This window comes from Oncorhynchus keta, chromosome 32 (assembly GCF_023373465.1).
Source record: "Oncorhynchus keta strain PuntledgeMale-10-30-2019 chromosome 32, Oket_V2, whole genome shotgun sequence".
Lineage (NCBI taxonomy): Eukaryota > Metazoa > Chordata > Actinopteri > Salmoniformes > Salmonidae > Oncorhynchus > Oncorhynchus keta.
Window position 1 is genome coordinate 11,045,832 of NC_068452.1, and position 14,586 is coordinate 11,060,417.

A 14,586-nucleotide genomic window follows, 5' to 3' on the forward strand; every position below is an offset into this window, starting at 1 on the left:
ATCAATTTGTTAGGGATGTTGGATCCAATGTGGAGCACAGCATAACGGTCTTTACCAGAGTAATGAATGCAGAATAACTTTGGTTGTTGTTGTTGCATGTTGTGATGTTTGTCATTTGACTGGCATTCAGAAAATGATTTCCTGGATCAGCTGATGATAGTTGAACATGTGACTAACTAAACAGCTACAGTATTAAAAATGATGTGTAATTATTGAAGAACTGCATTAATGACAGTATCCATTTGGGTGTTGTCAATAAAGTTAAGGTGACTCTCGGTTAGAACCATTGGATTTTGCAAACTCTGAAATGATTTAGGATTTAGTAGGTAGAATGCATTTCAGAGATCTGAATACAAAAAAACTGTCCTAACAGGACAATAACCTAAACCACAAGGCCAAATCTACACTGGAGGAGCTTACCAACATTGAATGTTCCTGAGTGGCCTAGTTACAGTTTGGACTTAAATTGTCTTGAAAGTCTATGGCAAGACTTGAAAATGGCTTCCTATAAATGATCAACAACGAACTTGACAGAACAGGAAGAATTTTAAAAAGAATAATGAATATTCACATGAAGATCAGTCACCTATTGGATGACATCACGACTTCCCATCAAGCCAACTCCCTGAAGGCCTTACTATTACATCACTCACTCCTTCCAGTTTGCAGTTGACAAAAAAAACACTATTTGCTCAAAACATTTATTTGTTTCCCTTTAGTGTGTTTATATTTTACTGTATTTATATATCACTTTTCAACAGGAAAAGTTTAAACATCACTGGAGGACGTCATGAACAATTCCCCACAGTACAAAAACATATTCAAGTGAAGAACGCCCTTTTAAAAATCACATATTACTAAATTCACACATTAGTTCAACAACTGTAGAGTTTTTGTCACTGTTTTATAAGATAGTACTCACTGCATTTACTGGTGTTATTCAGATCAATGTCCCTGTTTTATAAGACGTACTCACTGTATTTACTGGTGTTAATCAGTTCTCCAGTCTTCTCTTCTTCGTCCTCCTCTAATGTGACAGTAATCTCCTCCTCTTCATCCTTCATTTCAAAAACGTCTTCATCTTCTTTCACTTCATCCTCCACTCCGAAAACTGCATCTTCCTCTTCTTTTACTGTAACATCCCCCTCCTCTTTCACTCTGAACGCATCTTCCTCTTCTTTCACTGAAACGTCTTTCTCTTCTTCTTTCACGGTAACAGCCTCACCCTCTAATTGTTTTTGTATTGTAACATCCTCCTCCTCCTTCTCTTTGACGAGAGCTTATTTCTCCGTCCAGCACACCTGCTCTTCTTTATCAGGAGGAGAGTCGCTTAGTGAACTCATGGTCGGGGATGTTAGCTTGCTAGCATTACCGACTAGCCTAGTTCTAAGCTAATTTAGTAAACCAGCTAGCTGACAAACAACGTAAATATAAAATGAAATGGGCCAAAAAGTACATACGACAGAAGTGTGTTTAATACACTTCGACTAATATACACCAAAAACAATGTAAAGAGCGTGAATGTTGTAACTATTTTTGCTAAAAAGCTACCGAGGTGTCTGACTAGCTGTTGTTGTTGAAGGTGCGTTCCGTCCACTAGATTATACGTCACACTGGCAGCGTCGCCTGAACCTAAAAGAAGCACATAGCCATCTGCTGACTGGAGTGGGCAACGAAGTTGAGGAACCAAACGGTTTTTTTTTCAAAAAAGTTTAAAAGTTTATTATATTAACTCGTTCAAATAGAAGCACATGTTGATTGATTCGTTTTTAATGAGTTAGGATTTAAAACAAACTTTACACCCACAACATATTTGCATTGAACCATACTTCTGACATGGATCATTTTGACCCCAGAGGCATATATTTTATCATAGCCAAAATGTGGTTTATTCAATTCAATTGAATTAATTATGAATTTCTTACAATTTTTCATGACTTTGTCAATCAACTTGTTCTTAATAAATCTAAAACATGGATTAGTGTTTCTATATCAAAATCGACATTTAACCAATTAAAATCCCATGGAACCATTTTGACCCAAAAGGATGTTTATTTCAAATCAAAATGAAATCACATTTTATTCGGTCACATACACGTGTTTAGCAGATATTATTGCGGGTGTAGCGAAATGCTTGTGGTTCTAGCTCCGACAGTGCAGTAATATCTTACAAGTAATATCTAACAATTTCACAACATATACCCAATACACACAAATCTAAGTATTTGAATCTTGGTTTCTCTGTAGACATGATCCATTTCACCAGAGGGTAGCAGGGCACCTGTACCAGTGGTTTTGACCAGATAGACACCTGTAGACACACAGTATAGTGCCTCCCATGTACCCTGCTAAGATTGGACTTTTCTATATCACGTATCACATGACAGTGTATAAACTTTGATTTGATCATGTACAAAACTGCAGTAGAAAAGTAAAGTATTCAGACCCCTTCACATTTTCCACATTTTGTTACGTTACAGCCTTATTCTAAAATGTAATATCCCCCCCACCCCCTCATCAATCTCCACACAATACCCAATAATGATAAAGTGAAAACAGTTTTTTAGAGATTTTTGCAAACGCAGTTACTTAGGTATTCAGGCCTTTTGCAATGAGACTCGAAATTGAGCTCAGATGCATCCTGATTCCACTAATCGTTCTTGAGATGTTTCTACAACTTGATTGGAGTCCACTTGTGGTAAATTCAATTGATTGGACATGATTTGGAAGGTACACATCTGTGTATATAAAGGTCCCACAGTTGACAGCTCATTTCAGAGCAAAAACCAAGTCAAAGGAATTGTCCGTAGAGTTTTCGAATCCGAGAGTAAAGAGACACAAATATATTGATACAAGTATTTGTATTTATTATGGATCCCCATTAGTTGCTGCCAAGGCAGCAGCTATACTTCCTGGGGTTTATTATGGATCCCCATCAGTTCCTGCCTAGTAAGAAGTAAGGTCAGGAAGCGTGCCAGCCTGCCTGAAACGTCCCATTCAAGCAAAAGGTATAAATGATGGGTTATGAACTAATACATCCCCCCCAGGCAATTCAATACATTCAGGATTTCTTACGGTCCATGTGCAATGTATATGGTTACCTCTCTCTCTCCCTCCATCTCTTCTTTAACAAGCAGCCATGTTGTTGCCATTCCACTAGGGACATGTTTTCAGCAGTTTAAGTCTCCAGTCAATAACCACTGCACTGGAATTCTCCCTCACCACCCTTTACACATGTACTGTACTGGAATTATCCCTCTACACATGTACTGTACTGGAATTATCCCTCAACCCCCTTTACACATGTACTGCACTGGAATTATCCCTCTACACATGTACTGTCCTGGAATTATCCCTCAACCCACTTTACACATGTACTGCACTGGAATTATCCCTCTACACATGTACTGCACTGGAATTATCCCTCTACACATGTACTGCACTGGAATTATCCCTCTACACATGTACTGTAGTGAAATTATCCCTCTACCCCTCGACACCGTTTACACATGTACTGCACTGTAATTATCCCTCTACAGCCTTGTATTTATTCTCTGTGAATATCTGCAGTGGTAATGATTGTGAAATATTTAGTTCATTTCATCAGAGCAACATGATAATTAATGATCTCTGGACAATTATTTTTTATTTAATGTCTATTAAGAGTATCCTATCAACTTTATTTCACTTGGTGATGTTTCATTACACAGAACATAACATGATATTCTGGTTAAACAGTGAGAGACTAGTTGATAAAGGAGTGGGGATTTTTTTTCTGTGGTTATAAGTTACATCTCTGGCCATGCTGGCAGGGTCTGAATCAAATCCAATGTCCAGTGGAATTGATCTGTTTGATCCAATTCTTTGTTTCAGTTTTCAGTAGTTGAATCGTTTGACATATTGTTGATTTCAACATTTTTCATTTTCAACAAATGCATTGGTTGGTTGAAAAGTGATACTAAACTTACATAGCATACACTATTTTGACATAGTGGGAGAAATACTGATTTTATACTGTTTTTCATACTAAGATTGACTACGATACGTGTTGCTTTTGCACATATTTGTTAATTGGTTTAGCAAGAGTCTGTTGATTGGTCAGTGAATCGGTTCATTTCTTTTGCAATACGTTCAAATCAAATCAAGCTTTATTTATACAGCACATTTCAGACATGGATGCAACACAATGGCTTCACAGGAACATTTTTATAAAAAACTATGAAAATAAACCGAAATATCTACTAAACAACAAACATGAGAGGATAAAAAACAGAAGAATAACAACTGAAAGACTAATGAGCATGCTAAGGAAATGTAATTGACGTCATCTATAATAATGACATAAATAAAAGCTATGCTGCTACGGTGTGGGACGTCATCTATAATAATGACAAAGGCTATGCTGCTATGGTGTGTGGGGTGCCATCTACAATAATGGCATGAAGGCTATGCTGCTATGTGCTACGGTGTGGAATGTCATCTATAATAATGATATAAAGGCTATGCTGATCCGTGCTACGGTGTGGCATGTCATCTATAATATAGCATGTCATCTACGGTGTACGATGTCATCTATTTTAATGACATAAAGGATATGCTGTTACGTGCTACGGTGTGGGACGTGATCTACAATAATGATATACAGGCTATGCTGCTACGATGTGGGACGCTATCTATAATAATGACACAAAGGCTATGCTGCTACGTGCTACGGTGTGGGACGTGATCTACAATAATGACAAAGGCTATGCTGCTATGGTGTGGGATATCATCTATAATATTGACATAAAGGCTATGCTGCTACGGTGTGGGATGCCATCTATAATAATGACATAAAGTCTATGCTGCTACGGTTTGGGATGTCATCTATAATAATGACATAAAGGCTATGCTGAAACGGTGTGGGACGCTATCTATAATAATGACATAAAGTCAATGCTGCTACGGTTTGGGATGTCATCTATAATAATGACATAAAGGCTATGCTGAAACGGTGTGGGACGTGATCTACAATAATGACATAAAGGCTATGCTGCTACGGTGTGGGATGTCCACTATATTAATGACATAAAGGCTGTGCTGCTATGGTGTGGGATGGCATCTATAATAATGACATAAAGGCTATGCTGCTACGGTGTAGGATGGCATCTATAATAATGACATAAAGGCTATGCTGCTACAGTTTGGGATGTCATCTATAATAATTACATAAAGGCTATGTAGCTTAGGTGTGGGACGCTATCTATAATAATGACATAAAGGCTATGCTGCTATGGTGTGTGGGATACCATCTATAATAATGACATAAGGCTATGCTGCTACGTGCTAAGGTGTAGAATGTCATCTATAATAATGACATAACGGCTAAGCTGCTACGGTGTATGGGATGTCATCTATAATAATGACATAAAAGCTATGCTGTTACGTGCTACGGTGTAGGATGTCATCTATTTTAATGACATAAAAGCTATGCTGCTACGTGCAACGGTGTAGGATGTCATCTATAATAATGACTTAAAGGCTATGCTGTTACGTGCTACGCTGTAGGATGTCATCTATAATAATAATATAAAAGTTATGCTGCTACGGTGTGGGATGTCATCTATAATAATAATGACATAAAAGCTATGCTGCTACGTGCTACGGTGTAGGACGTCATCTATAATAATGACATAAAAGCTATGCTGCTACGTGCTACGGTGTAGGACGTCATCTATAATAATGACATAAAAGATATGCTGCTACGTGCTACGGTGTGAGATATCATCTATAATAATGATATAAAGCCTGTGCTGCTACGGTGTGGGACGTCATCTATAATGTCCTTGGCCAGCTCTCCCGCTATCTCTCTCAGAATGACCTTCTTGATCCAAATCAGTCAGGTTTCAAGACTAGTCATTCAACTGAGACTGCTCTTCTCTGTATCACGGAGGCGCTCCGCACTGCTAAAGCTATGGATGACGGATCACCACCTCAAGCTGAACCTCGGCAAGACGGAGCTGCTCTTCCTCCCGGGAAGGACTGCCCGTTCCATGATCTTGCCATCACGGTTGACAACTCCATTGTGTCCTCCTCCCAGAGCGCTAAGAACCTTGGCGTGATCCTGGACAACACCCTGTCGTTCTCAACTAACATCAAGGCGGTGGCCCGTTCCTGTAGGTTCATGCTCTACAACATCCGCAGAGTACGACCCTGCCTCACACAGGAAGCGGCGCAGGTCCTAATCCAGGCACTTGTCATCTCCCGTCTGGATTACTGCAACTCGCTGTTGGCTGGGCTCCCTGCCTGTGCCATTAAACCCCTACAACTCATCCAGAACGCCGCAGCCCGTCTGGTGTTCAACCTTCCCAAGTTCTCTCACGTCACCCCGCTCCTCCGCTCTCTCCACTGGCTTCCAGTTGAAGCTCGCATCCGCTACAAGACCATGGTGCTTGCCTACGGAGCTGTGAGGGGAACGGCACCTCAGTACCTCCAGGCTCTGATCAGGCCCTACACCCAAACAAGGGCACTGCGTTCATCCACCTCTGGCCTGCTCGCCTCCCTACCACTGAGGAAGTACAGTTCCCGCTCAGCCCAGTCAAAACTGTTCGCTGCTCTGGCTCCCCAATGGTGGAACACACTCCCTCACGACGCCAGGACAGCGGAGTCAATCACCACCTTCCGGAGACACCTGAAACCCCACCTCTTTAAGGAATACCTAGGATAGGATAAAGTAATCCTTCTCACTCCCCCCTTAAAAGATTTAGATGCACTATTGTAAAGTGGCTGTTCCACTGGATGTCATAAGGTGAATGCACCAATTTGTAAGTCGCTCTGGATAAGAGCGTCTGCTAAATGACTTAAATGTAATGTAAATGTATAATAATGACATAAAAGCTATGCTGCTACGTGTTAAGGTGTGGGACATCATCGATAATAATGACAAAGGCTATAGTGCTATGGTGTGTGGGGTGCCATCTATAATAATGACATAAAGGCTATGCTGTTACGTGCTACGGTGTGGGACATGATCGACAATAATGATATATAGGCTATGCTGCTACGGTGTGGGACGTCATCTATAATAATGACATAAAAGCTATGCTGCTACGTGTTAAGGTGTGGGACATCATCGATAATAATGACAAAGGCTATAGTGCTATGGTGTGTGGGGTGCCATCTATAATAATGACATAAAGGCTATGCTGTTACGTGCTACGGTGTGGGACATGATCGACAATAATGATATAAAGGCTATGCTGCTACGGTGTGGGATGTCATCTATAATAATGACATAGGATGTCATCAATAATAATTACAAAAGGCTATGATGCTACGGTTTGGGATGTCATCTATAATATGCTATACCAGCAACAGTGTGTGAAAATAATGACATAAAGGCAGAAAACGTTTGACCTCTGTCATTGACACAAAGGTATATAACTATTGAGATAAACTTTTGTTATTGACCAAATACGGTGTGAAAAATCCTACAATGGATTTCCATAATATTGATATAAAGGCTTTGTCTTGCTATGGTTAAGGATGTCATCTATAATAAACATAAAGGCTATGCCCCTCTGTAGGATGTTTCTTTTTAATCTAAAGGCTTTGTCTGTTATAGTTTACGGTGTGGTCATCTATAATAAAAAAGGCTATGCTGCCGGTCTCATGTCTCTATAATAATGACAGAACTATGCTGCAATTGGTAGGATGTCATCTATTTTAATGACAAAGGCTTTGCTGCTACGTGCTACGGTGTAGGATGTCATCTATAATAATGACAAAGGCTATGCTGCTACGGTGTGGGATGTCCTCTATAATAATGACATAAAGGCTATGCTGCTAAGTGCTACAGTGTGGGACGCTATCTATAATAATTACATAAAGTCTACGATGCTAAGTGCTACGGTGTGGGATGTCCTCTATAATAATGACATGAAGGCTATGCTGCTACGGTTTGGGATGTCATCTATAATATATACATAAAGGCTATGTATCTAAGGTGTGGGACGCTATCTATAATAATGATATAAAGGCTATGCTGCTACGTGCTACGGTGTAGGATGTCATCAATAATAATTACAAAAAAGGATATGCTGCTACGGTTTGGGATGTCATCTATAATAATGAAAAAGGATAGCTGTTACGTGCTCGGTCATTGGGACGTATATAACAAAATAGATAAATATTGAGGCTATTTTCCACCATAATTTTCAAATAAATTCATGAAAAATGTCATCTATTTTTAATTTTGTCTGTTATAAACCTATGATATTGCCCCCTCATCTTTTTAGTGGGTGTACAATTGGTGGCTGACTAAATACTTTTTTGCCCCACTGTATAATAATGACATAAAGGCTATGCTGCTACGGTGTGGGATGTCCTCTATAATAATGACATAAAGGCTATGCTACTACGTACTACGGTGTAGGGTGTCATCTATAATAATGACATAAAAGCTATGCTGCTACGTGCTACAGTGTGGGATGTCATCTATAATAATGACAAAGGCTATGCTGCTATGTGCTACGGTGTAGGACGTCATCGATGATATTGACAAAGGCTATGCTGCTATGGTGTGTGGGGTGCCATCTATAATAATGACATAAAGGATATGCTGTTACGTGCTACGGTGTGGGACGTGATCTACAATAATGATATATAGGCTATGCTGCTACGATGCGGGATGTCATCTATAATAATGACAAAGGATATGCCGCTATGTGCTACGGTGTAGGACGTCATCGATAATAATGACAAAGGCTATGCTGCTATGGTGTGTGGGGTGCCATCTATAATAATGACATAAAGGCTATGCTGCTACGGTGTGGGATGTCATCTATAATAATGACATAAAGGCTATGCTGCTACGGTGTGGGATGTCATCTATAATAATGACATAAAGGCTATGCTGCTACAGTGTGGGACGCTATCTATAATAATTACATAAAGGCTATGCTGCTACGGTGTGGGACGCTATCTATAATAATGACATAAAGGCTTTGTTGCTACGTGCTACGGTGTGGGACGTGATCTACAATAATGACATAAAGGCTATGCTGCTACGGTGTGGGATGTCATCTATAATATTGACATAAAGGCTATGCTGCTACGGTGTGGGATGTCATCTATAATAATGACATAAAGGCTATGCTGCTACGGTGTAGGATGTCATCTATAATAATGACATAAAGGCTATGCTGCTACGGTGTAGGATGTCATCTATAATAATGACATAAAGGCTATGCTGCTACGGTTTGGGATATCATCTATAATAATGACATAAAGGATATGCTGCTACATGCTACGGTGTGGGATGTCATCCACAATATTGACATAAAGGCTATGCTGCTACGGTGTGGGATATCATCTATAAAAATGACAAAGGTTATGCTGCTAAGTGCTACGGTGTGGGAACCGTTCTGTCGTAAAAGACAGGGGAGATTTGTAATCAAATCTAATTCCCAGGAATGGGGTTCATATGAACCGCAGAGACTGTGTGGGGATAATAATGTGGCCGTGTCCAACCCTGCTTGTTCCCTTGACTCTGCTACCAACCACCAATCTCCAACAGGGCCCTTAACCTGTATCTCGCGATACATGGCCCTATCCATCCTCCCCTCAATGCGGTGCAGTCGTCCTGTCCCCTTTGCAGAAAAGCATCCCCAAAGAATGATGTTTCCACCTCAATGCTTCACAGTTGGGATGGTGTTCTTGGGGTTGTACTCATCCTTCTTCTTCCTCCAAACACGGCGAGTGGAGTTTAGACCAAAAAGCTCTATTTTTGTCTCATCAGACCACATGACCTTCTCCCATTCTTCTTCTGGATCATCTTGATGGTCATTGGAAAACTTCAGGCGGGCCTGGATATGCGCTGGCTTGAGCAGGGGGACCTTGCGTGCGCTGCAGGATTTTAAACCATGACGGCGTAGTGTGTTACTAATGGTTTTCTTTGAGACTGTGTTCCCAGCTCTCTTCAGGTCATTGACCAGGTCCTGCCGTGTAGTTCTGGGCTGATCCCTCACCTTCCTCATGATCATTGATGCCCCACAAGGTGAGATCTTGCATGGAGCCCCAGACCGAGTGTGATTGACCGTCATCTTGAACTTCTTCCATTTTCTAATAATTGCGCCAACAGTTGTTGCCTTCTCACCAAGCTGCTTGCCTATTGTCCTGTAGCCCATCCCAGCCTTGTGCAGGTCTACAATTTTATCCCTGATATCCTTACACAGCTCTCTGGTCTTGGCCATTGTGGAAAGGTTGGAGTCAGTTCCGTGAACGGGACCGTTGTCATCATCTGACACTAATTAGCATAACGCAACGGACACAAATCTTCCTAGAAAATCTTCCTATTCATGAAAATCACAAGTGAAATATATTGGAATGCAGCTTAGCCTTTTGTTAATCACCCTGTCATCTCAGATTTTCAAAATATGCTTTGCAGCCAAAGCTAGACAAGCATTTGTGTATGTTTATTGATAGCCTAGCATAGCATTATGCCTTGCTAGCAGCAGGCAACCTTATCACGAAAATCAGAAAAGCAATCAAATTAAATCGTTTACCTTTGATGAAATTCGGATGTTTTCACTCACGAGACTCCCAGGTAGATAGCCAAAGTTCATTTTTCCCCAAAATATTATTTTTGTAGGCGAAATAGCTCCGTTTGTTCTTCACGTTTGGCTGAGAAATCGACCGGAAATTGCGAAGAATATTCAAAATTAGCTCCATTATATTGACAGAAACATGGCAAACGTTGTTTAGAATCAATCCTCAAGGTGTTTTTCAAATATCTATTCGATAATATATCCACCGGGACAATTGGTTTCTCAGTAGAAGTGATTTGAATAATGGCTACCTCTGTACTTTAAGCAAGATTATCTCTCCAGGAGCATTGTGTGACCACTTGCGCAATGTAGCCCCCTACGGGTAAAACTACGTCACAATGCTGTAGACACCTTGGGGAATACGTAGAAAGCGTAACCTGGTTCATTGCACATTCACAGCTGAATGGGGACTCACTGGCACGCAGCGCTTTCAAAACCTGGGGCACTTCTGGATTGGATTTTTCTCAGGTTTTCGCCTGCAACATCAGTTCTGTTATACTCACAGACCATATCTTTACAGTTTTGGAAGCGTTAGAGTGTATTCTATCCAAAGCGGTCAATTATATGCATATTCTAGCATCTTGTCCCAACAAAATATCCCGTTTAAAATGGGAACGTTTCTTTTTTATAAAAATGAAAATACTGCCCCTAGAGTCTCAACATGTAATGAGTGGAGAATAGGAGGGCTTCTTAAAGAAAAACTGACAGGTCTGTGAGAGCCGGAATTCTTACTGGTTGGTAGGTGATCAAATACTTATGTCATGCAATTATTACTTAAAAATCATACAATGTGATTTTCTGGATTTTTGTTTTAGATTCCGTCTCTCACAGTTGAAGTGTACCTATGATAAAAATTACAGACCTCTACATGCTTTGTAAGTGGGAAAACCTGCAAAATCGGCAGTGTATCAAATACTTGTTCTCCCCACTGTATGTATGTATGTATATATATATATATATATATATATATATATATATATATATGTGTGTTTTATGATAAACCGTTTTTCACAAATCCGTCAAGACACCAACTTAGACTTTACCGTGAAATGATTTACTTACTAGCCCTTAACCAACAGTGCAGTTCAAGAAGAAAATGTTTACCAAGTAGACTAAAATAAAAAGTTGTGATAAAAAGTAACACAATGAGAATAACAATAACGAGGGTATATACAGGGGGCACCGGTACAGAGTCAGTGTGCGGGGGTACAGGCTAGTTGAGGTAATCTGTACATGAAGGTGGGGGAGTAGTGACTATGCATAGGTAACAAACAACCAGTGAATGTCAGCAGCGCACAAAAGGGAGGGGGTCAATGTAAATTGTCCAGTGGCGATTTTATTAATTGTTCAGCAGTCTTATGTCTTGGGGGGATAGTAGCTGTTGAGGAGACTATTGGTCCAAGACTTGGTGCTCCGGTACCGCTTGTCGTTTCCTCTGACACAGCCTATTAAATAGGTCCTGGATGGCAGGAAGCTTGGCAACAGTGATGTACTGGGCCGTTTGCACTACCCTCTGTAGCGCCTTACGTTCAGATGCCGAGCAGTTGCCATACCAGGCAGTGATGCAACCGGTCAGGATGCTCTCGATGGTGCAGCTGTATTACCTTTCGAGGATCTGGGGACCCATGCCAAATGTCTCCTGAGTGGGAAAAGGTTTTGTTGTGCCCTCTTCATGACTGTCTTGGTATATACCCATGTGGGTGATTGAAAGATGAACTGAGGTCCACACTCCAGTCCAGTTGATGGTGGTAATGCACATTAAAGTTGGTTGTCAATCGCCATATAAAGTCCAAAGAAGAAAAAGAAGCTTGAAGGAAGGAGAAATGACGAGAAAATAATTTGGTTTACCTTTTGGGGCTTCGCGACTGGTTACCTATTTTGATGTAATTTGAAAGTATTGTGTGGAATTATTTTGATGTGATATGAAAGTATTGTGTGAAATTATTTTGATGTGATATTTAAGTATTGTGTGAACTTATGTTGACTTATGATTTACGATTTATGTTTCCAGAAACGTATCACAATTGAGAATCGATTCACATTTAGGTGGATTATTTGACTATTTTACCTGCCAGAGCCAGTCTACCTCTGAAAAACATACAGTCCTTGGACCTTGAGGAGTAACTCGGTCAGCGATCAGCAGTAGAAACAATAACAAAGCATATGCCCTGCCCGTTTTGGTAAAAAGCTGAGGGATGGGGCTGGAGAAATGCAACCCTCCATGATATCAACATTCTAGTTTTGACCATGTTTTGAGGATATAAAGTGTTTGTTTATATATACTGACAAACATTAGAATAAAAAAAGCTTATATTTGGGGTTCTGCTGGGGTATGACAGTTGAACTAAGCTCCTGAGGCATTTATAAGAGAATTCTTCAAGAAACTGATTGGGTACATATCATTAATGTACAAGTCCCAAAATGGATGTAACAACTGCTAATCTAATATGAGATATTGAGGACTTCAGTATTTCAGGCATTGTCATTGGATGCATTTGATCAATTGTCGACGTTTTGTTGATAGTTTTGTAGTGTAGCTTCAGCCATTCCTACAGAACAACATTAAAGAGTAGAACCCCTTTACTGCAAATTGGTTCAACGACTGCAGAGACGGTACTTACTGATGTTAAACTGATCTCCAACCTCCTCTTCTTCCTCCAATGTGACAGTCATCTCCCCCTCCTCCTCTTTCACTCCAAAAACTGCATCCTCCTCTTTCTCTTCTTTTACTGTAACATCCTCCTCTTTCACTCTGAACGTGTCTTCCTCTTCTTTCACTGAAAAGTATTTATCTTCTTCTTTCACGGTAACAGCCTCACCCTCTACTTGTTTTTGTATTGTAACAGCCTCCTCTTCGGCCTCCTCTTTGACGAGGGTTTCTTTCTCCGTCCAGCAGACCTCTTCTTTATCAGGAGAGTAGCTTAGTGAACTCATGGTCGGGGATGTTAGCTAGCTAGCATTAGCGACTAGCCTAGTTCTAAGCTAACTTAGCAAACCAGCTAGCTGACAAACAACGTAAATATATAATTAAATGGGCCAACAAGTACATACGACAGAAGTGTACTTAATACACAGCGACTAATATACACCAAAACAGTGTAAAGAGCTTGAATGTTGTAGCTAAGTTTGCTAGAAAGCTACCGAGGTGTCTGACTAGCTGTTGTTGTTGAAGGAGCGTCCCGTCCTCTAGATTATACGTCACACTGGCAGTGTCGCCTGAACCTAAAAGACGCACATAGTCATCTGCTAACTGGAGTGGGCAACGTAGTTGAGGAACCAAACGTTTATTTTTCATTTATTTCATAAAAGTTTAATATTATATTAAGTCATTCGAAGAGAAGCATGTGTTAATTAATTCGTGTTTAATGCGTGAGAATTTAAAACAAACTTTACACCCACTACACATTTGCATTGAACCATAGTTCTGACATCATTTTGACCCCAGAGGCATAGCCAAAACGTGGGTTATTCAATTCTTCAAAATGTTCACGACTTTGTCAATCAACTTGTTCTTAATAAATCTAAATCATGGTTTAGTGTTTCTGTGTCAAAATTGACTTTTAACAAATTCAAATCCTTTGGAGTCATTTTGACCCCAGCCAAAAGCGCCTTTGATAAATAGGATGTTTATTACAAATCAAAATCACATTTTATTGGTCACATACACATGTTTAGCAGATATTATTGCGGGTGTAGCGAAATTATGTTTCTAGCTTCGACAGTGCAGTAATATCTAACAAGTAATATCTAACAATTTCACAACTTATACCCAACACACACATCTAAGTATTTGAATCTAGATTTCTCTGTAGACATGATCCATCCCACCAGAGGGTGGAGGGGCACCTGTATCAGTGGTTCTGACCAGATAGACACCTGCAGACACACAGTATCGTGCATCCCATGTACTCTCCTAAGATTGGACTTTTCTATATCAGGTATCACATTTCTGTTCAAGTGAGCACAGAAAAACACAGTGAGTTCAAAAATATATTGCATG

At 40.2% G+C, this 14,586-nt stretch overlaps 1 protein-coding gene across 1 annotated transcript in view; it reads right to left on the reverse strand.

Annotated features, from left to right (window-relative positions):
* LOC118365098 (zinc finger protein 665-like) overlaps positions 1 to 13,776 on the reverse strand; it is a 30,409-nt gene extending 16,633 nt beyond the window's left edge. The window contains exon 1 of the mRNA XM_035747047.2: positions 13,208 to 13,776. Within this exon, the coding sequence (XP_035602940.2) occupies positions 13,208 to 13,520 (313 nt within the window). The 5' untranslated portion in view covers positions 13,521 to 13,776. The remainder of the gene's footprint in view (positions 1 to 13,207) is intronic.
* Positions 13,777 to 14,586: the final 810 nt, after the last annotated feature.